Genomic DNA, 22,977 nt, shown 5'->3' on the forward strand with positions numbered 1-22,977 from the left:
GTTTTAAAATTTTTTGCTTTGAACTCATTCCCATAGTTCTGGGAACTTTTCCAATTTCAGTAAACAAAACATTTTAGTTCTACTGTAGTTTGTATCTATATCCTGATAAGATCAGGCTAAAAGTGACACTAGGTTAAAATATTAACCACTGAACCCTGACAGACAGGAAAGTCATATTGGTAACATAGGAGCTTTAATTTACTTCATAAACAGAAACAAAAGAAGACATCTAGCGGCATACAGGAAATGAATAATCCCGAATTAATTAATGCTACACATGCATAATTTTTGGTTTAGGACTGAAGTCCAGACTCTGTTGAACTCCAGCTAGTTGGAGGAGCCAGGTGATGGGCATGTGATCCAGTCGGTTCATATCAAAGTGACAAAAATGAACTTGAGAGCCTGCAGAGAGCAGAAGAGAAGAAAAATAAAAGTAAATAAAAGAAGAAAAACTGTATGATTGAAGCCTAAGAGATTACACTTTACCTGGTCCTGCAATGATGGCTCCACCTTGTTGATGCAAATCACCTTGAAAATCAAAGGCAGGGCTGGTCATAGCCCTCCATATGCTCTTTATTTGGCCCATAAATAAACCAGACTTCACATGAGGACTGGGCAGCGCTGGTTACAAAAGCACATCTCAGTGAAAAATGTAATTATCCAGTTTTGTCATAAAGAAATTACATTCTCTTTATTCTTTAGGCTTATGTATATTGTATGTAGCCTATCTGCATGTTTTTGAGGGTGTACTTTCTTTTTAATCTAACACTAGCAGAAACACTTTAAACTCTCATAAATATATTACCAGAGTCTGTGAACGTCTCCTCTCTTTTCATCCCAAGCTTTAGGTAAATTGACCTTTCTGGATCCACATACATTTCATGAGAATAGCCCGTCAGCAAGCAGAAAGGCTGGATTAGATGTAGAGGAGCACAAACAACTTATTCAGAAATGAATTTTTAAAAATGAATCCGTTATGGAGAAATAAATAAATAAATAAATAAAGCTGACATGATTTTAGTTTAGGACAAATGGCATAGAAATAACAGGTGAAACATTTTAAAGTATTTGTATTTCTTTCACTTCTTTACATTTCCACCCTTTAAACGAGAATGTATTTTATTGGAATATTACACAAATACAATAATGCAGAGTTGAGCTGTTTAAGGAAAATTATGCAGAAATTCCAAAAATGTGTATAAATTCAGATCTAAAAAAGGCAATTGTGTTCATCCCTTATAAATGAATATATTGTGGAGCCACCTTTTGTTTTGAGGGGTGTCTCAACCAGGTTTGCACATTTGGAGACTGACATTGTCTTCTTTTCTGAAATAGCTCAGACTCTGAGATTGCATAATCTCCCTTCCAATTTACAAGTGAACTATTGTGTTGGTCCTTCACATAAAATCCCAATAAAATACATTGCAGTTTGTGACATAACAATATGTGGTTCAAGGGGGGTGAAAACTTTTGCAGGGCCCCATGTATGTACATACAACATTTATATAAAATTCCAAATACCAGTTTTAAGTGTAAAGTCATACAATTCTTGAGACAATGTCACACAGTACTGGCATTAACACAATATTGACTTTATTACCTCTATATGTTGATGAGTAGACTGACCTATAACAACCAGTCTTATTCCAGCCTCCTGCACAGACATATAGCAAAAACTGGTATTTCATCAATAAACCCAATTTATATTTACTTAAGTTGTCACCATAACACTACAACATTATGGTATCACCATAATAAATAACAAAATATCTGATAGACCATAGGAATGTAGGCACGTCCTACATGTCAGGACTCACCTCCAGCGCTCCTCTTGGCACTTTGCTTAAATCATCAACATACTCCTTGCAGCTGTAGCACAAGAAATTCTGCGTGGACAGATGGTGTGTGGCATTTACACGCATGTATTGTGAGAAAACGAGTTTTAAACTATCTAAAAACTTTGTTTATTTAGCACTTCGTTTTCCTCTGTGTGAGTGTTTTATTCCTGTTTTCGCCACAAAATGAGAAATCCACTGTGTATGTGTACAGTAGGAGCTGAGGGCCACCTGATGCAATATCCATTATGAGGCTTCTACTCGGCTAACTAACTAAACAAGCGGCAGAAAGTTTTATTTTCTTACCCGGACGAAAATAATGACCGATTTGCTATCTTGATATAAACTCTTGAAAAGGAAAGAGACTCCACGGCGGTCGTAAATCAAACAGTCCTCGACATCTTTAAGGTTGATATCGACAATTGGGGTTCCAGCTTTCCACTTTTCCGTAGAAACCTGTCGAGTAACCGGCGAGACCAATTCAGCCATTTTTTTCCCCTGCATGCAGTCTTCCCAGCAAGCAGCGCTATTTCGGGAGTTGCCTCTCAGCCTGGAGGAGCTGGGAAGTGAAACTTCACGCCCATGGAAAAGAAAGAGCGAGAGAGAGATAGAGACAGAGAGAGAGGGAGAGAGAGAGAGAGAGAGAGAGAGAGAGAGAGAGAGAGAGAGAGAGAGGTAATTTAACACAGCTGTATTTTGGAATTTGTATAGAACAGAAGAACGTTCGATTTGTCATGTATTTATTCATTAAAAATATCTGACTGTTTGTCATTTTTAACTACATAGACATGATAATGTTGTCTATGCAAGTTCTTATTCTTACTAGAAAAAATAAAAGTGAGGTGTGTTTATTTAAGCTACACTCAATCAATACTTTTGCAAAAGTGCCTTCTGTGGTTACCTTTGCAAATCAATAAAATTACATCTTTGCCTGCGGTGGTTCTTTACAATATAACTCAAACACAATCAGATTGAGGGATGAACAATTTCCAAGTTCTCTCAGAGTTTCTAAATTGTACTGAAAACTGAACTTTGACTGAACAATTGAACACAAATACATGCATTGTTCCAAACCAAGCTACTATAACTTTGTCTATACAGTCACAGTCCTGTTGGAAGATGAAACCTATGGAGTGAAAAGATGCTTACACAAGTTACAAATCCAGTATTACACATGCACAGATATTTTTTACAAACGCACAGGTATTTTGAGACTAATTTCACTCCATAGATACCCCTCTGTCCAGCCTTTTGGGTAATTCTTGTACATTCACAGAAATGTTATTTAATGTGCATTCCCCCTACCCAATAAATTAAATCTAAAGTCTTTTACGACTATTTAGAGGACTATTTAGTAAAGGGGGCATACTATGCAAACTAGACAATTTCAGATTTTTACTTTGTTAAAAATAAAGAAAAGCATACACCACATTTTTGTTGGCTTTTCAATAAAATCTTTATAAAATACACATTTGTGGATGTGGCAATGGCAAAACAATATTTACTATCATGTTTTTCCACATGACAAATCCTTCTTTTTACAGAGTAATACCTTTAAGTTATTCAATATTAATGGATAATATATAAAAAGATATTAACAGTTCATACTATAACTTAGCTTATACATAAAAATACTAACATCGCTAACTCTATTAACAATAATTTATTAAATTTGAAGCTTGTTTGAGATGGAATAGCTCGTAAATAGTGCATCTTAATATTTTGTTTTCAGTCTTTGTTTTGCATTAATTGTGTAGAGTATGGACTATTAGTAAAGTCAGTATTCTACCGGCATTTAGCTCAGGAATAAAACTGTTAATGTTCATTTACCATCGTCTAAATGCGAGATGAAACTTTGGCCTCGTTTGGATTTCCAAATCGCCCTCGTCGGCTTCCTTCGCTCTGCCCTCTCGGTGCGGAAGTGTTATCCTGCAGAGCAGCAGAGGCAGGGCTGCAAACTGTTTGGATAAACATCTCGGGGGGTCCCGTGCTGCTTCTCCGGCCACTCCGTCTTCACCGTCGGGGCTGTCAGCGCTCACTTTGTCCGTATTTCGTAGCAGGACTATGCGGGCACCGTCCGGCGGAGTGCATTGAGAGCTGCTTCATGCTGAAAGCTACAGCTAAGTTAGCATCTGATGATGAAGATGGAGCTGCTTAGCCTACCAGAAAGCTCCTAGCTTCTGCCTTTTTCACTCTAAATGAGGCAGAAACCGTGAGCTAAACTGGACTTATACCTGCAGAGAGTTCAGGTAAGTCACAGTCTCAAGGTTTACCGTGCTGTATGTTTTTGTTTATGCTAGTCAAAGAGCCACCTGTTCACTGTTTACATCCTTGTGTTTTCATTCGGCTGCAGCCAGACGAGGTTTATTTTTTCTGTTGAAAAAAGCTAAATTTTATTGTGACATAAATAGATCCACAATTAAATAGAAATTGTAGAAGTGGTATCTCTTATCAGGGAATAATGAAATACGCACTGAGCATTCATTCAGCGCATCCCTATCAGTGCCTTGATTTTTATTGACACACACCTGTACAGGTAGCTCTCAATAAATTCGAGTATTATCGAATATTTCTGCGAACCAATTAAAAGAGATAAACTCATAAATTCATCAAACACAGAGTAATTTATTCCAATCATTTGTAGGAGTTAACTTTGACTTAATTTGAGAAATCAAACTCCCAAACTATGGGAGAACTTCACAGTTTGACTCAAAATGTGTGTAATATTGAATAAAAAATTGTTGCAGCATAGAGAATAGACTCTATCCCCTGTTTTCCCACCCAAAAAGAAAAAGAAAACTTTAAATTTTCTATTAGAAGAATGAGGAGAATGAATGTAATGCTGCTTTGAGTGAAAGATCCAACACAATGAAGCGGGTGATTGATTTATTTAGAAATAAATAATAGTGGCAAGGAAGGAGTTTCTTGTTTTAAATGCTGCTTGACAGAGAAGATGTTGCTGTTAACTCAAGGTCTATATGTACCGTAATCCATGTATTACTGGGAACATTTACTATCATGTCTCCATTTTGTACCCAGTCTGTACGATTTCTTCTGTACTGGCATTTCATAACCACTTTACACCCATCTGATTTTTATTGTCTTTAGCAATCAACTAATTTGATAAAACAAGGAGAATATTATTCCTAGAAATGCAGTTGCAATAAAATAAATGCGTTTCTACTTGTCAGGAGTTTCCTTGAATCATCTATATGGGCCATCTTCTCTCCAAAAATGGTCTACGCCTGAAGAAGAGGACGTGCAAGTTAAATCACAGGAAGAAGAAGAAGAGGAACTGTTTTCTCCAGGGGCCTTGCATGCTCTGCTTCATCGTCCACAGCAACAGCAGTGGTCTTGACGACGACAGCGACCAGCTGGAAGCCGGTGTCAACGGCTGCCGTCACAACAGCATCGCTGGAATCAGTGTGCCGGGCGTAGGAGAAGTCGGCATCGGAGCGGCGACAGCCTCGAAGCTCGCAGAGCATTACGCGGCCCTTGCATCGCCTGAGGACTGCTCCAAGTTTCTGCTGTCGCAAAGAGAACTTGCCATCTGGGAGGGCCAGGGGAGGAGTCTTTTGTCAGCCGTTCCTGCCAAACTGATTCCACCACCGGTGCTTTTCCGGACGGCTGGTGTGTCTGTGACTGTGCCCTTACCTGTGGCTGTGCCCGGCTGCACCAGCGAATACACAGAGATGGTAGGCATCGACTCTAAACTCTCTAGCTGCTGAAAACTCTTACAAAAAGTATTCAGACGCCTTGACTCTCAACACATTTTGTCACAATACAGCTACACATTGTGTTTGAAAACACAAGAATTTCCAAACGTTATGAGATTTTTTCTTCTTCTTCACAACTATGCACTTTGTTGGTCTATAACAAGGGGTCTGCGGCCTCCAGAGCCGCAAGTGGCTCTTTAGCTTTTTTCCACTATGGCTCTTAAAAACATAGGTAAACAAATAATAAACTAGTTAATGTTTTTAAATATAGATATGATAACAAATGCAAGTTTTAGAAGACTTTGTCATAGAACAATTGCATTAAATTTCAACAACAGAATGTCAATGAAAATACCACCATTTTTTAATCTGCTTTTCTTGTCATTAGGTGGAATGTTTATTTAAAAAAATTTTTTTTCATGAACAACATCAGAAGAAAATGTATTCAACTTCTTTTTGCAAAAGTTATTTGCTTTTCTTTATTTTAAACCGCAAAAATCTTTTTTTAAACAGCGTTTTTAAGAATGATGACACATTTCCTGCAGTAGATATTCATCCAAATTGGAAGTTGTCGCCTTTTCACAAAGTTATGGGACATTTGTAGATCAAAGGAAATTTTACTCAATTGAACCAAGGGAAAAAATATCTCTTTGGATTATAAGTGGTAAATGGCATGTACAGGTTGCAGATTCCTGGTCTGTAACATAAAATCCCAGTAAAATACTTTGTAACTTAGGGCTAAATTATGGCAAAATGTGGAAAAGTTAATCTTGTCCGGATGCTTTTTTGAGGATAAGTAGCTAAATGCATTTATAAAATTTGTATGCAACAAAGAAATGGCCGATTTAAAGTATTTCCTTTTTTATACATCTTAAAATGAACAATTTTCCTTCATTGTCGAAGTAGTTAAAAAGTCAAAAGAAATACAGTGAACCCTCGTTTTTCAAGGGGGATGCGTTCCGAACAGAACCCATGATAGGCGAAATCCGTGAAGTAGTTACCTTTATTTTTTACAATTATTATACAGCATAATTAAATACTCTACATTGAAACCAAAGAACAAAGCCTGTTTCCAGCCCTAAGCATTTTTTTTAACAAATAGAACGCTTTCTTACAAGTAATTACAGTAAAATAATCATTTTAATTATCAATGCAAAGTACAGTAGGACAAATTGTGACTCGTTTATTTCACTGTTCCTCTGACTGTGACTCTGCTCTCTAGTGTCTTTTTCTTTTGAAGCCTGTGGTGCAGGTGTGGCTTTTCGAAAGAAGAACAACGTTATCGGTAGTTGTTGTTGCTCTTTTTTTCTTCTGGGCAAAAAGATTTACCAAAATTTGCCAAGCTGTATTACGTATATTCAAATACCGTAACGTTACTGGCACACAGGTAGAGAAGAAGATTGGAGACTGTTTAGCCAATCAGGATGCAGAACACAATGCACTGTGGAAAAAAAAAAAACTTCACAAAAAAATATCCGCGAAGCAGCGTGGCCGTGAAAGGTGAACCGCATTAAAGCGAGGGTTCACTGTATTGAAAGTACTTCAGTCAGTTTTTTATTTTAAAATGTAAAGTCAGCTGTATTAAAGCCTCGATACATCAAAAGTCCCTGATCAAAAACGTTGCACTTGAACACACCGTGCAGACACTTGATAACTAGGCTGTGCCGTCTCTGATAGATCTGTCTGTGTCTCTGAATGCAGGTGTGCAAGAGGAAGTGCTCGGAGGTGCAGAGGTGCACCCCATGCAAGCAGCCGCGCTGTGCCTTTGCTGCTCCTGATGGAGTGGGAGCAGGAGGAGATGTAGGAGGAGCCGGGGATGCTGCTTCGAACTCTGAAACTGGACACAGCCACCTTCCCATCTGCCCCATTCCCTCTTCCTCTTCCACCTCCACTTCCTCTTCCTCCTCCCCAGTGGACTGCTGCTGTGGGTTGACTCTTCATACCGAATCGCCCAACAGTTCAGAGTCGACCCCGTGCTGCCTGCATCACTATGACGACTGCCAGGCAAGAAGTTCTGATGCTGCTGAGCATCTAAGTATCAACCACCTGCCTTCCTCCATCCTTCTTAAGGTCAGTGAAGGGAATGTAACTCTCTACTACTCATATTTTTTCATTTTGTATGTATTAGTGAACTAGAAATGTTTGTGTTTCTTCTGCTCAAAGGTGCTGTCCCACCTGACAGTGAAAGAGCGCTGTCTTTGTGCCTCTCTGGTTTGTAAGTATTGGAGGGATCTTTGCTTGGACTTTCAGTTCTGGAAGCAAATCGACCTCAGTGGCTTGCAACAAGTAAGAGACTATTTATTGATCATTACTCTTCATAAACATAACTTTTCATAAAGAAAACCTTTACTTTCGATAATAGAAAATAAGATTTGTCAAATGTTTTTCTTGTTGTCGTTCTTTAGGTCAACGATGATCTCCTTGTGAATATAGCGTCTCGGAGGCAGAATGTGACTGAGATTAACATCTCAGATTGCAGGGGAGTCCATGATTATGGCGTGTCCTCTCTGGCCTCCCACTGTCCCGGTCTGCAGAAGTACACAGCTTACAGATGCAAGCAGATGGGTGACATCTCAGTGACAGCTTTGGCGACACACTGCCCTCTCCTGGTCAAGGTGCATGTGGGAAACCAGGATAAACTAACTGATGTGGCATTGAAGAAGGTCAGGCTTCTGTTCCAAGTGACGTTCAGTTTAGTTGTTGGTTCACAAAAGTTGCCAAATATTTTGATGCTTATTAATTTTTTGTTTTTTGCCTTCAGTTGGGAGCAAACTGCAGGGAGTTGAGGGATATCCACTTGGGTCAGTGCTATGGCATCACTGATGAAGGTATGATGGCATTGGCTCGAGGATGTCCAAAACTGCAGAGACTCTACTTGCAAGAGAACAAAATGGTGAGTTAAACACTTTTAATGTTATACATACAATCTTTTCTTCTTTACTTTATGCGAGGCGGTTTGATTGTTGGACTGTCTTTTTGTCGCATAGAAGCAACATAGCATTCTTGATTTTTTTGATCCTGTTGTGTGTATTTCGTATGCATTATTATGTTTCCTTATTAACACTTTGGGGGGTATTTAGGTCTTCTGTGTTTCTAATTGTAGTTTGACAAACTGATGGTAGAACAATATTCTTCTATTTCCAGAAATAGAAAAGCTTTAAGCTTTTTACAAAACACTGTTCAGTTTATTATCTTAAAACGGAAAGAGTGTAGCACAACTACAAACCTACTAAGACATACTGATATTACAGTTAGTGACAGTGATGTTCTCAATCGGCATTATAAGCTAATGCCAATTGAGTATAAAAATTTTGATTTTCAAATCTAAATTGAAGAAGAATTGCAAAATTTATAAAATCCGTGTCTAGAGATTCTCCCCATGCTGTTCGAATGAGAAAAACAGGCAAACATTTCTGCCTCGCTTTCTGAGCAACACTGGGAGATACCACGATATATCCAGATGTAATAATTTGTGGAACATTTTAAAAAGTGTGCAATACCTTTTTTCCACAATTGTGTACCACTTTGTGTTTTTATATTGAAAAACATGTAGAATTTTTTTTTAAGGCGCATAAATACTACAGTATTTATATAGTATACTGAAGTTTAACTGTGTTAAAACTATTAGCAGGAATAATAATTTGGCTACCTGCGCTAAACCACCACCAGATGGCGCTGTTTTCTGTAAGCAGCTGGTAAGCTCCTTCTCCTTAATTTGCCACGTATTCCATAGTCTGGTTCTCTATCATTTCACAATCTTGAGAGACATTTTTGTATTTACTATCTGATATTGGACTCAGATGCAGACACAAACTGTGCAGAAAACCATTTTGTGCACTCTCATTACAATTTCAATGGTCCATTTCAACCCCTCATTATGTGGGTGCTCTTTGTTTCATAAATGAATTCCAGTGAATATTTCTTCAGATTCCATGAGTAATGGTGACCTTGATGAATTAGTCCACTTGAAATTGTTAGGAATTGCTCGTTTTTTTTAAAACCCCATTCATCAGCTTAGTAGCAAATGAAATTAGCGATTAAAGCCAGGTGAGAGATTAATATTGCTGCTGATAACATTTCAGCAGAGGTATATTGATTTCAGATGGGGATATTTAAGATGTGCAGGGGTTGCAGTTATTTAGCGTCTCGTCATTAGGGCAGAGAGAAATAGCCCTTATAGCTCATATGGGAATTATATCCAGGGAAGTGGTTGTATGGCCTACAAATGACATTAAATTTCCAGGAGTTAAGAAGACAGAGAAGCAGTTCATTTTCTCCAACAGCTTTCAAGACAACTTAAGGTTTTCTGTGAAATTGCTGATTTTTACTGCTCTTGTTGCAAGTGGTTGTAATTGCTCTCTGCATGAGCGTGGGTCCTTTGAGATCCACAAACGTGCATCAATATTTCCTGTATTATTTGGTTGATTTCAACATAAATGAAACAGCAAAGAGGTAATTTAGGGTCTTATTTCACAGTTAATGAAAGCTTTTTGGAGAAGATGGAAGTACTTTACATGATATGCGGTAGTTATAAAACCTTCTTAAGACAATCCTTTTTGGTCTTGCATGTTCTGTGTCTGTTTCTCATAATCAGTCACAGATGAAGATGAGTTTTTTGCTCACTTTGATCTGCCCCAAAAATGCGCTAATTGCAATAATTGATATTTTTCTTAATTTGAATTCATTTATATTCTTGAGGCTTTGTATGGTCTGCATTAAGACCATGTCAAGCTTTTTACAGGAAGAGCAAGAAGCGCCTTCTCCCCGAAAAAGTGGGGTTCTTTTTAATAAGGTTTTAAAACTCTGTCTGTATCAATGGATGTTTCTGCTGATTCCGTCAATTGTGGGGTTCCTCAAGGATGCTTGTTAGGTCCGTTGTTATTAAATTTGTTTTTGTGGCTCATTTTTTGCCTATTTTTAGATATACCATAATTCACAACTTTGTTGACTTTATTATATTTAAGTTAGAGAAGTTTTATTTATATAGTACTTTTTCAGCAACCAGGCAGTTCAAAGTGCTTTATATGAATTAGAAGAAAATCTAAAACAACACAAACACAGCTAAAGAAAAACTACACTTTGTTCTGGGTTGCTAAGTATATAGTATTTTCTAAGTTTGTTCTAGATTAGTAAAGTATAAAGCTAAATGTTAGTTCTCCGTGTTTGGTTCTTGTTCTGGGTTGTTAAGTTCTCCACAATTTATAAACTGACAGGAGTTTCTGCTCCGATATTAAAAGTATAAAGCTAAACGTTGGTGTAAAATAATATGTACTCCACAATTTATAAACTAACAGGAATAAATTATTTTAAAAGTGGAGATAAAGAGATATCTTGTTTGTTTGCACGGACTTGGTAAATATAATGTAACCTTTTTCTGAAGTTACACACAAGAATATCTGGATGAAGTTACATTTTTGGGGCCTGCCATAGCAAAGCATAGGAGAGCATTGAAATGCCTTGCAAAGCCTTCTAATTGCATGTAACGAACCTGTTACTCTACACCTAAAAATAACTGCCGCTTCCTTTCACGGTTAATGCGGCTCGTGCCGCTATGTGCACCCCCACAATATATATATATATATATATCAAAACATGCGGCTAGATCTCAGCATGCAGGTTAGTAACCATGGCGACGTAATTGGCGGAAAAAACAGCCAAATTCAAATCAAAACAAATTCTAAACTGACACTCTTTTGACTCAACAAAGAGATAGAATTTTGTCTCCCCCTCTGTGTCTCACTCTGACATGACAGTTTTAGTCTGAGGAGAGCTGAGATGTAGAAAACTGCAGAGATGGTGGAACCCTCAGTTCCTACAGAGGAGGGCAGAGCTTCCAGTTAGGACCAGAGACGCCACCTTGGCGGAACACAACATGTAGACAAGTATATATGTTTCATAATATATTTACCAATAATGAAAAAAAAAAACTTTTCTGAAAAATTTACCAACTGTATAATTCTTGTTAAATAGTATAAGATAAGTAGTCTTTAAAAGGAGCAGAAGAAATCTTATCTTTTTTGAACAATAATAATATTTGTTGTTAATCTGTTTCTAAGAGATTGAGTGCGTTTTCTGGTAATCAAGTGGCACGAAGAAAACATCAGATTTCAAAAGATCTTATGTTGTATGAACAATAATATTACTTACTAATTTATTGTTAAGAGATGAGCGTTTTTTTTTCTGGTAACAAACTGCCACAAAGTATAAATCAGATTACTACTTTTGTGTTGAATGTTTAATATATTTACCACCAATGACAAAAAAAAAAAAAAAAAAGAAATCACTTTTTCTGCTAAATTTAACAACTGCACAATTCTTAAGTAGTATAAGATAAGTAGTATTTCAAAAGAGCAGAAGAAATCTTATGCTCTTTGAACAATAACAATATTTGTTGTTAATTTGTTGCTAAGAGATGAGCTCGCTTTCTGGTAACCAAGTGCCTCGAAGTATAAATCAAATTTTTATTTTTGTGTTGAATGTCTGTTTTATAATATGTTCACCAGCAATGAAAAACAAAAACATTTTCACTTTTCTGAAAACTTCACCAGCTGCTCAATTCTTGTTAAGTATTATAAGATAAGTTGTATTTCAAAAGAGCAGAAGAATTTTTTTTTTTTTACAATGATATATGTTGTTAATATGTTGCTAGGAGATGAGCGCGTTTTATGGTAACCAAGTGCCACGAAGTAAACGTGCAGAAACAAACAGAAGTGCAGTGCATTAACATTAGCACACACATTGCTAATGCAGTGTAACCTCTCTAATTTTGATCGGGTACTTCAATCGGGTCTGCGTTGTGTTAATAATGAGCCAGGAGACAGGATGAGATGAAATGCTGTTTATCTGTGTGGAACAGGATAAGAACTGATCAGGGATCAGGTTAATCACCGCGGGTACAGCACCTTACAAAGAATAGCATTTTGTTAGCATCAAGCTAACATAACATTTCACTAGAGCGTTAACTCAGTGAACCTACCTCGCGCCCATTTCTCATGAACTGGCAACGAGATGTCTGTGTCCACTACATTTAACGCTACCAACCACCAGAAGGGGGTGCTGTTTCACCCATTACACATTAACCCAAACTTGGAAGTAATGACAAGTGGAATTCTCTACTACAACATTAACTATGTTACAGCAGCCACTGCCTACGTTAGCAGCCACCTGCCTACTAATAGCAGTAGTAGGCAGTGGCTGCCTACTACTGCTATTATGTTTATTTATTAGCTGTGTTTAGCATACTGAATGGAGGAAGTCAATAGAAGGCAACATGCTAATTCTACCCCACATGTCACTGGCAGCATTTAGGCTAACATTAGCATTTTGGCTATAGTTAGCGTATACTAATTTTAACATACTGAATGGAGTAAGTCCCTGTGACATGCTTGTGACTCTCCATATTCTATTGAATACTATATAGCTTACTTTATCATTGATGCCAATTTTTAGCATCAGAGGACTGAGTACTGGCTTGTTTAAATTTCTTCAGAAATGTTCTAGTTTTTATCATGTTCTTCTCATAAAAATAAGGTTGATGTGTTTCAGATAAGAAATGTTGATCTTTTCTCCTAATCTTTCAAGATAAATAGTCATCTAGCATAAAATAGCTACCCTATCTAAAATGTGTTGTTTTATACTTCTTAGTGCAATTGCAGTGTAATTAGAAGACTGTTAAACAATATTTATGCTTTTATCAGCAAATAGCACAGCTTTTATAATAATCTGTTCATTATCCTCATTTTTATTTTACATAGAGAAGCTAAGAGCGGCTCTATATATGTCTATGTGCCCTTTACAGCCGTAAAGAACCGAAGGCATGTTTCAACATGCTGTAAAAAAACTGTTTCATTTAACATTTTTAGTAGAGTCACCATGATGTGCTTGTTGATTGGACTTGTTTTTCTTAGTGTAGGAGTGATTGGCAAACCTGAAAATCCAAAGATTCTGGTCACGAGCTGATGTCTCGGTGCACGTCTGCTGACAACCTGTTCAAGGTGAACCTTGCCCTTTGCACACTGACTCCTGGGGAGGTACCAGCTCCTCAAGTGAGAACTAATTGTAGGAAATGCGTGGATGGATTTGTGTGTAGTACTGAAAACTTCTCCACACAGACTCTGGAGTTTGTTTACTGTTGACAAACTGATGCTTGCTCATTCACCTCGTTAGCCAAGGGCCAGATCTACCCAGGGCAAAGGATAACCTTGGGATAAAAGTGCTGAGTGAAAAGCAGGTGAATGTGGTGTTTCAGCGCCCGTTTTTCTTTTTTTTTTTGACATCCGACCTGCATTGTTTTCTGGGCATTCATCCAATATTTCTGCCAGAGTTGGTTATAGCACGCTAGTTGTATTTCAAGGCTTGCTTTCACATGCTGAAGTGTTTTCTTTTTACTCTCATCCATTCATTTTTCTCCCGCTACCTTGAAGGGCAGAGGCTATGAGAATAGCAAATTCCCTTTTTCCTCATCTTACTTCAATTTGGTGTAGGGAGGAAAGACAGCCTCGAAATTTCAACTATCTGCTCCTGTCAGTTATTTTTTTTGACTAACCGGTGGAGGAAATAGAGAAAACTCTTGTTACCCATTCCTCCACTGTTGGGAACTTTACTGAATGCAATTTTCTTTCTCTTAAAACCACTGTAATTTAATAACAATTCTGCTGCTGAAGCACTTTTTCACTCTTTTTTTTCCCAGCCTTTTTAAGGAACGTTATCTGTTCTCCTGTCCTGTTGAACTTAACGACTGCTGCCTTCATTTTCCTGTGGTGTGATGGGAACATTTTCCCACAGGCTCATCTCAAAGACACTTTGCCTACCTACGCTTGTGATTATTTACAGCTTTAATTAGTTCAAGGTTTGGAAGTATTTCTCTAATTCAGGATGTTTAATGTCAGAAGCTGCGTGATGTATTTTGTCAGTATCCCTGCTAATGGCACTGGATTATATTTGTCAGATTGAGAAAAAATTACTGTGTGCCCTCAATTTGGGTGCAGCTTCTTCTTTGAAAGTCATTCAGTGTGTCCCCAGCTTCAGATTGAACATGCAGAGGCTGCAATAGATTTTGAAAAGACTTGGAGTTCAGACTGGTGGTTTTAGCAGATTGTTGTGGAACCTTCTGCTGGATCACAAGCGAGAGCATTTTTAAGACCAGCAAAAACCAACTGGGTGCATCAAACTCTGGCGGTAACTCTACATTTTGACGGCACAAGCAACGCAGAAGAAGGTATTAATGAGGATATTCTAATAATTTGGATAAGTTAGATTGATGTTGTGCATTTGTTACATTTTCTTTTTTTATATATCTGAAGTTGTTTGCGGGGTTTGGATGGATTTTGGTTTCAGTTGAGAAATTAAATAAAAAAAAAATCTTAACAGACAATATAATGTTTGGACTGGAATGTAAATAAACATTTAGATTTTATAAAAGATAGATTTATTCTATTTAGAAAATACAACACACTTTCTTCCTTCCTTCCTTCCTTCCTTCCTTCCTTCCTTCCTTCCTTCCTTCCTTCCTTCCTTCCTTCCTTCCTTCCTTCCTTCCTTCCTTCCTTCCTTCCTTCCTTCCTTCCTTCCTTCCTTCCTTCCTTCCTTCATTCATTCATTCATTCATTCATTCATTCATTCATTCATTCATTCATCCACCCAGTCATTTGAAGATTATATATTTAAAGCCTGACCACAGTAGGACTTTGTTCCATTAATGTTCGTATAAACTTTTATCTACTTCTGCAAAGAGTTTAAACAAAAAAAAAAAAGAAATATCCTCCAAAGTTAAGAATTTGGAAATTTGAGTATGGAAAAGTATGGGCTAAAGAAAAAAGGATAAACATGGGTTTGAACCCTGGAAGTAATGGATGTCGGTGTGAACAGTGTTTCTTGGCTACACGTCAGTGAACGAACCTTCATCTCCAGCTCTGATTTCGCTGTCTAATGTCTCAGCTGTTTGGTTTTTCCTGGCTGCAGGAACGGCTGCACGGTTCCACATGTTCAATTAGAGCTAATTACGCTGAAATGTATATTGACAGAAGCAGATGCAGTTAACTAGATTTGAGCGAAATCAAAGACTAAGGACTTGATAATGATGGCTGAGTGTTATTATGGGATAGACCTTTTGACAGGAAACAACAGACAGATTTTGGAAAAATAAAATCTGAAGACAAGACTCTAATTGGATTTGGATTTTCCCCTGGAAACTGTTGAAATGTTGGACTGTGACTGCAGATAAATAGAATCATAATTGCCCAGACACAAAACAATGCATTGTTCTTCTCTCCAATTCCCACCCCATCTTCTCAGACAGCCATTTAGACCATTCAGGATGTTTAATTTCAGAAGCTGCATGATGTATTTTGTCAGTATCCCTGCTAATGGCACTGGATTATATCTGTCAGATTGAGGAAAAGTTCCAGAATTTCCATGCTTTTAGGTCGTCAAGAAGTCTCACTATTTTTCTTCCTCCACATAGTTATCCTTCACTCATTTTCTCTATTTGTCTGGGTTGATTTTTGAAAAAATCACAATTTTTACATCGAAGCTGGAAGAAATCATTGGCGGATTGTTAATATATTTTATCCATTTGCATATTTTTCATACCTACAGGAGTGTTTGACAAATGGTTCAAAGGTAGCTAAAGCCCCACCCCCTTAAATTTCTGATCATTATCTAAAACTTTATCGCTAATGCATATACAAAAATAAGGTAAAATTATGAACATATTTTAAGAAGTGTTCTACTTTGCTGTTTGCTTTCCTTGAAAATCTGTCTGGATTTTGAAGAAGTCTGGACTTTTCCATTGGATGGAAATGCTGCATACACTCTGGCCACTTTATTATGTTCCCTTGTTTTTGCTAGAGGATCAGAATAAGGTTCAAAGAGAATTTAAGTGACTTGAATGCACCGTGGTTGTTGGTGCCAGGTGAACGTGTTGGAATATTTCAGAAACTGCAAATCAGCCGGGATTTTGGCTCCCAAGCATCTCTGAGGTTTAGAGAGAATTATCAAAAAAAGAGTAAAGGTCCATTGAGCAGCAGATGCCTTGGTACCAGTCAAGAATCATTTAAATAGTCTAAATTATTAGACTTTAGGTAAGTTAAGAATAGGATAAAGTTGTAATTTATTTGGTGACCCCACGCATTTTAAAATGATTCTTTGTAACCTTTGCCGCTACTTACATTCTCAGTGGGTAGTCTTAAGTTACCAGCATATTCCTGTCTCCAGTATCCTCCTCTTCACTGCTCTATTGAAGTGCCTCCATATTGATCTATAGTCCCAAAAAGCTCCCTCTCTCCGTGTTTGTGTGTTCACGCCAGTAACTCTTCAGTCTTTTTTTTTTTTTTTTTTACCATTTTTCACTGGGAAGTAATCAGATGCATTAATGAGCACTGACTTCTGCTCGGACTGCCGGCTGCGCTCAGACACAGACTCTGTCGATAAGTTCGCTCTGCTGTCTGCAGAGGAACAAAAGAGGTTTGAGAGGCCAGAGAGAAAGAAAGGGAAGAAAGTGAAATGTGAGTCTGTGAAGCGTACCTGCACATAGATATTTCACCTTGCTACAGTTTTGTTTCGATATTAGTTACCCCAGGAGAGAAATTCTGCCTCAGCATTTGCCTTTTTTTGGTCCTGTAGTCTATCAATAATAGAGAATGAATTGCTTATAAAGAAGAAGAAAAAGTAGAGGAAGGTTTGCTGACTGGGTCTGTTAAAAGTTTTAACCTTTTGGAAAGAAAGCAAAGTCAAGTGAAAGGCAGGCATTTAAAATCTTAGGCAAGTGACAGAATGCCAAAATTATGCCAGTTATACTTGGCAGGGAACAATGGAAAGCAGCTCAACTATTTAGGAAGACTGTTAGTCATGCTTTTCCAGTGAGAACATAGTGGGAGTAGATTTGTAATCAAATCAGTTTGGTTGAACAAAAAAAAATAAAAAAAAATCTTGGTCTGGTTTAAAAAAAAAAAGTTTTTTTTTTTTTTTTTTACATTTTTGTGCTTTAGAGAGTCTGCATTTAATATTGGATACACCAGCACAGTCGGTATAGATTTTACACTTGTACTGAACATTCAATTTTAGCTTCTTGCTTTCTTTTAACTGTCAGTTTTTTAATTTATATTCAATTGTTCAAAGTGTTACAACTCAAGAATCAAATTAGAAATAAAAATCTTAAAAAGTACCGACTTTTGAAATAACTAATGTTTCGAAAGCCTGAGACCGAAGCCCAATCATTGGATGATAAATAAGGGGAAATATCTGCTAAGTTTGAGGTTTTTTTTTAAACATGTGCTGTGGGAGTGCCAGTCCTCATCAGTAGAGGGTGCTGTAGGACTGAATATGAATAACAGAAACGCATTCATGAGTAAGACGGGTCTACCAGGCAATTGAATGTTTTCTAATAGTTAAGCCCCTCTTTAATTATTCCAATTAAAAGTTTGTGAATCTTAAGCTTATTGGCTAATTAAACAGTGGTGCAATTACCTTCTAGTTACATTTGTTTTCCTTTTTCTATAACATTGTACCTACAAAATATTACAACTAATTTTTATTAGTGAAATTATTGTACTTGTACTTGATGCAAATGATTTAATACGAAACTCCCACATGATTTCTGTTTGCACTGTTCATCCCTATTTTGTCCCCACATGAAAATTTGAATACTGTAAAAATGAAAATATGCTTTGCCTCACACGTAAATGGGAACTTCGGATGACCTTTGCAACGGTAGTATGTAATCTCTTAGTGCCGGAGATGTAGCGGCACTCATCTCCATTACATTATCAAGCTTTCGCCTGCAGCAATCAGAGAGCCCGGGAAGCTCGGAGTGACTGAGGCTTTCATAATGTATGCATTCTCACTTACTGTGGCAGAGCACTTGGCTGAAATGAAGTCAGAGATGTTGGGTATAGCTACGAAGAAGCCCGCTTTTCAGCTTTTATGAAGTTTGCCCAGATCTCAGACACTTTATTATAAATCTCTAAAAAGGACCGTTGTATGAAGTTAATTGCACAGTTAATTAAAGCAAACTGATTGACCTTGTTTTTGTTCTATAAAATATTCAAGTAAAAACAAATTAAATCTCAAAAAGTTTTTTTTGCCTCAAAAGCTTTGCTCAACTAAAGTTTCTTACTGTTGTTCTGACAGCAGCCTTTTAAACCTGAATACGTGTTATTGTTGGCTTGTTTTTAGACACACAATAAAATTCAACCTTGGCAGCCATCGTGTGTGTTTACTTTTGTTATTCAAGCCCAATGTTCCTCTTTTGAAATTAAGAATACAACATATTGAAATGTTCCTAGAACAAATTTAATTTTTTTTCTTTCTGAGACAGAAGCAACAATTAAAGAACAAAGTTACCAAAGCACTAGACGCCCTCATGCTAACATTATCTGTAAGGTTCCAACAGTACTTAAGTTAATTTTGCAGAAAGCTACTAGTGTGACTGTGGTTGAGAGTGAATATCAGCAATAAATGTTTGCAATCTAGAAAAAAAGGACTAAAATGTGAAAATGGCTGTCAGCATGGTAGATTCTCACAGTGTGATGACTTTCAGTAAAAGTATCATAATTTTACAGTATTAATACAAAAAAGTTATAAACTAAAATTTGTTGTAGTTTTCACCTTATTCTTGCCCAGACTATTACATGTTTTGTGAGTTTAGCCCAATTATAAAGAGCTAATTGCAGATTTTTTATTATTTGAGATATTCCTGGGTAACTAACCTACATGGGCTGCTAAACAGATGCATGCCTCATACCTGCACCTGCTGTTTAAAACAACCTTGCTTTTGTTGGACAGATGCATTGTTCTCTTTTAGTTTTCCCTCCACGACTACCCTTGTGTTCTAGTAACCTTTTTGTTGTGAAGAAAAAAGTGTTTTGGACGTTTCAGCTAACTGATTGGCGGTCCTGCTAACAAAAACTCCTGGAATTTTAAAGATGCAACATAAAATGTTCTCAATTTTGGAAACCATAACTTGAGTTTCAATAACTCTTGTTAGTGATAGCCATCTAATGCCTCATTGCTGCACTGAGGCAGCAATGTGGCTGTTAAACGCTTCTAAAAGCAACTTGTTGTTGATGACTTTTTAAAACCCTGCAAATGCAAGTAGAAGCTGTACTGTGCAAAAACAAGAAAGCAAACAGATCTTAATAACAAATGTAACGCTTGTTCTACTACAGATTAAGTGTACATGAAGAACTCAACTCCTATAAAGCAAGAATATCAAATAATGTTGAATGAAACGCTCTCCTGAATAAACTATTGAAGAGATCCTGTTTGATATAAACATCTGCAAAGGTGTGTGGGTGCAGCAGTGCAGGTGGCCCATGAACTGTTTACATACTTCATCTCTGTTCTAGTTTTGAATCCCAGATTGCAGCAGTAAGTGCTCCTCTCCATATTGCATTTATTGTAGGAAATATTTACATCTGTGTAATTATGGCAAGACTTTATGGATTAATCAAAACGGTGAAGTATTTCTATCCGTTGCTTTACTTGCTCTGAGTTTCCAACCTCTTAAATGTGTTTGGATTTATGAGAGCGATGGAAAAACAAGGCTCTCAAATACTGAGCTGCTGAAATTAAATATGTTAAAAATTGTCAAATATTTTCCTTCCCAGAGACAGCCCCTATTTAATGCTGAAGTCTTTTGTGAAAATTTAACTTCATTAAATTTTTTTATCTCGATTACACAACAAATTTCACCTCAAAGCACTTTACAAGACATAAAGTTCCAATTCATTACTAATGTGTAAAATCCAACTTGTTGCAAATTCAATTAAAATCAGTTCATTTCGTTCCAACGTGACTCATTCAGTCCAGTTCACTCCAAACAAAATACAGTGCAGTCAAATTCAGTTGTGTATTAAAAAAAGGAAGTTGGGAGAAGGGCTGTCTGTCTAAAGAAGGGCTACAGGGTGAAGGGTGAAACCTTCAGCAGTTTGGACATTAATCTGCAGCTGAGAACTAAGAGGACTGAAAAGCAGTGAAATAAAGAAGTACTTTCCAGTATCCAGTTAAAGGGAGCAGAGGTTCTGTGGAGGACAGAACCCCATATAAAAAGAGAATCAGAAGTAAAGGAGTACCTTCTATGTAGTTAAAAACAGAGCATATTGTTTCTACTATTTTAACTAAATCCAGATGTTGGATAGAATGTAACCGATTGCACTAATGCTCTAAAATTATTACTCTATCAACAAATCTAAACAAAATGAATTGTTGGTTAAGGGAATAGATTTAGTCGGACATTTTCATGCTTCTCTGTGATTCTCTCCTTTGGCTACTATGTCTAAAAAATGCTTTAAGTTGAGGTACAGTTGCAACAGCTCTAAACTTGATATTTTAATGGCTGACCCACCTTTAGCTTGCAGTAAATCGAAAGGTTTATGGCAGCAAAAGTAAGAGCAAGTAATTTTCTGGCCACAGAAAGTCATTGAAAAATGTGGCAGTCATTTAGATTTCCCAGTGAACCAGTGCCGCACTCTGACTGGACTACATTTGCCTTTGACTGCCTCCAGAAAGCAGCAACAGCCTCTGACGCTCAGCCAACAGGGATGTCACTATGATATATGGTCCTTTCAGACACCTTGCTCATGCCTTACACTTCTTAATCTCTTCGCACCTTTTTCTTACGCCCTGTTTCTCTGCTCTCTCCTGATGAGTTTTCCTTTTGTTTGAGAAGGGCAGAAATGATGTCATAATTTAAAGCTTGACCCTAAAATCAGCGCCAAGGACTCGCCTTTTTGCCCAGCGCCAGTTTAAAGGTATCCTGATGGAAAGCCCGTCTTTAGGAATTTCTTGTGTCGTGCTTTATGGAGGAAATGCAGAGAGATGGCACAGGAGACTGTGAGAGAGTGTCTGGCTGGCTCGTCAACCTATTTTAATTATTCTCTTCCTTTTCTTCACAGGCCTGCTATTCCTCTCCTCCTTTCAATCCCGTCTCAGACTAAGCATATCCTCCCTCTTGCATCCCCCCCACTGCCCTCCATCCTCCTGATTTAGAGGCCCAACCCGATCTAAATACTGACTTCATTAGGGATGATTGATAAGACTCAGAAAGCTGCATGTCCATATTGTGGTGTATAAATGTCGCCGTCTGCGTTTGCTCCCCCCATGATGAATTTGGGGCCAGCAATGGCGGCAGCAGTTCAATACTTGGGGTAATGAATGTGTTTAATAAGCACCGTGGGTCGATGGTCTTAATGAAGGTGTGACAGAGGATAGGCCTGCAGAATGCAGCTCTAACAAGACTCCAACGAGCCTTTGAGGTTAGCGAGGTCACGCTATAATCAGGATTCCCTCACCCTTACAATAGTTTGCCTTCACTATAGAACATTTCTTCTTGTCCTGCTAATGCTTTCACACTATTATTCTCTCTATTTTCAGCAAAATGTTTTTAGATAGCAGTGCATACCCACAAAGGTATGCACTAATAAAAATATGCCAGTTACAATTAATCCACATTTCTTTTCTTTCTTTGTCATTATAAAGTAGCTACTCCCTGGGTTCTTTAGCATCTAAGATTAAAAACACAGAGTAAGTGTGGATGTTAGGTGCAGCTAGAATCCATCCAGTTTGTTATTGATGTGCAGTTAACGCTTGAATTATAGTATCCTAACAAATGTTGCATCCGATCAGTCCTTTGTGATTTGGTTACTGACACACTGATATTGCAATGACTAATGATATTTGATTTTTTGTGCAGGACTGCAATTACTCAGCCAGAGATCATAATTGGCAAATTTTCTATCACTCAAACCTAGACTGGTCAAAATCTGAATCAGCAGATCAAAAAGATAATTGGAAATCTATACTGACCAGGACAGGCGTGATTGGTGCAACTTGAATTCAGAGAGTATTCAGGAATGCTAATTTTATTTTTTTGTATTCTGCCAACATTGCTTGTTTTTTTTTTATTTATTGGTTGTGGCAAGAGATTCTAGTTGCATTTATTGGTCAAGATTTCTTATACTTTATCTTTAGAAAAACAAAAAGTTTCTGGATTCAAGACCAGCTGCCTCAGTTCTGCTCTTGAACTGTTATTCCAGGCTGAGGTTTGACATTATCCGCTATCTCCAAACCGGCCACTGAACTGAAGGATGATATTTGAGATGATATTGTTATTCAACATAACCCTTTGTCTCTTTATCCTCCCTCTGCACTATTTGCCCCTGACTTCTCACAATACTTTTTCTTTTACATTCAGTTTTACATACAGCTTCAGATTCACGGCAGCTTGCCTATCTGTTCAAGGTCGACCCGGCTTAAGAATTTCCAGCATAGATGCTCTGGAGTACTTTGGAGGGTTTTTTTTTTTTGTTTCCTTAAGAGAAGATGGTTTCTAAAAGGCATCTCATGGGGTCTGGAGTCTTTCTTCTGGCTGTTCTAGTCTTCAGAAGCAGAGCTTTGCTGCACAGACTGACGGCTGCACTTTACTCTGC

General features: G+C 37.5%; 2 protein-coding genes across 3 annotated transcripts in view; one reads left to right on the top strand and one right to left on the bottom strand.

The window, feature by feature from the left end:
* Positions 1-176: 176 nt before the first annotated feature.
* Positions 177-3,742, bottom strand: prxl2c (peroxiredoxin like 2C). Its single transcript, XM_044110594.1, has 7 exons — positions 3,666-3,742; positions 2,142-2,407; positions 1,818-1,886; positions 1,601-1,654; positions 806-911; positions 487-621; positions 177-402 (listed from the first exon to the last, which is right to left on the bottom strand). The coding sequence occupies exons 2-7, from the start codon at positions 2,337-2,339 to the stop codon at positions 272-274; spliced, it is 693 nt and encodes a 230-aa protein (XP_043966529.1). The 5' UTR covers positions 2,340-2,407; positions 3,666-3,742; the 3' UTR covers positions 177-271.
* Positions 3,743-3,948: 206 nt separating this feature from the next.
* The window catches only part of fbxl17 (F-box and leucine-rich repeat protein 17), a 235,021-nt gene continuing 215,992 nt past the window's right edge, over positions 3,949-22,977 (top strand). For both annotated transcript variants that reach the window (XM_044110586.1, XM_044110587.1), the window contains exons 1-6: positions 3,949-4,084; positions 5,027-5,530; positions 7,253-7,621; positions 7,715-7,837; positions 7,957-8,214; positions 8,313-8,444. In XM_044110586.1, the coding sequence (XP_043966521.1) occupies positions 5,048-5,530; positions 7,253-7,621; positions 7,715-7,837; positions 7,957-8,214; positions 8,313-8,444 (1,365 nt within the window). In that variant the 5' untranslated portion in view covers positions 3,949-4,084; positions 5,027-5,047. The remainder of the gene's footprint in view (positions 4,085-5,026; positions 5,531-7,252; positions 7,622-7,714; positions 7,838-7,956; positions 8,215-8,312; positions 8,445-22,977) is intronic.

This window comes from Gambusia affinis, linkage group LG03 (genome assembly GCF_019740435.1).
Source record: "Gambusia affinis linkage group LG03, SWU_Gaff_1.0, whole genome shotgun sequence".
In the NCBI taxonomy this organism is placed as follows: Eukaryota; Metazoa; Chordata; class Actinopteri; order Cyprinodontiformes; family Poeciliidae; genus Gambusia; species Gambusia affinis.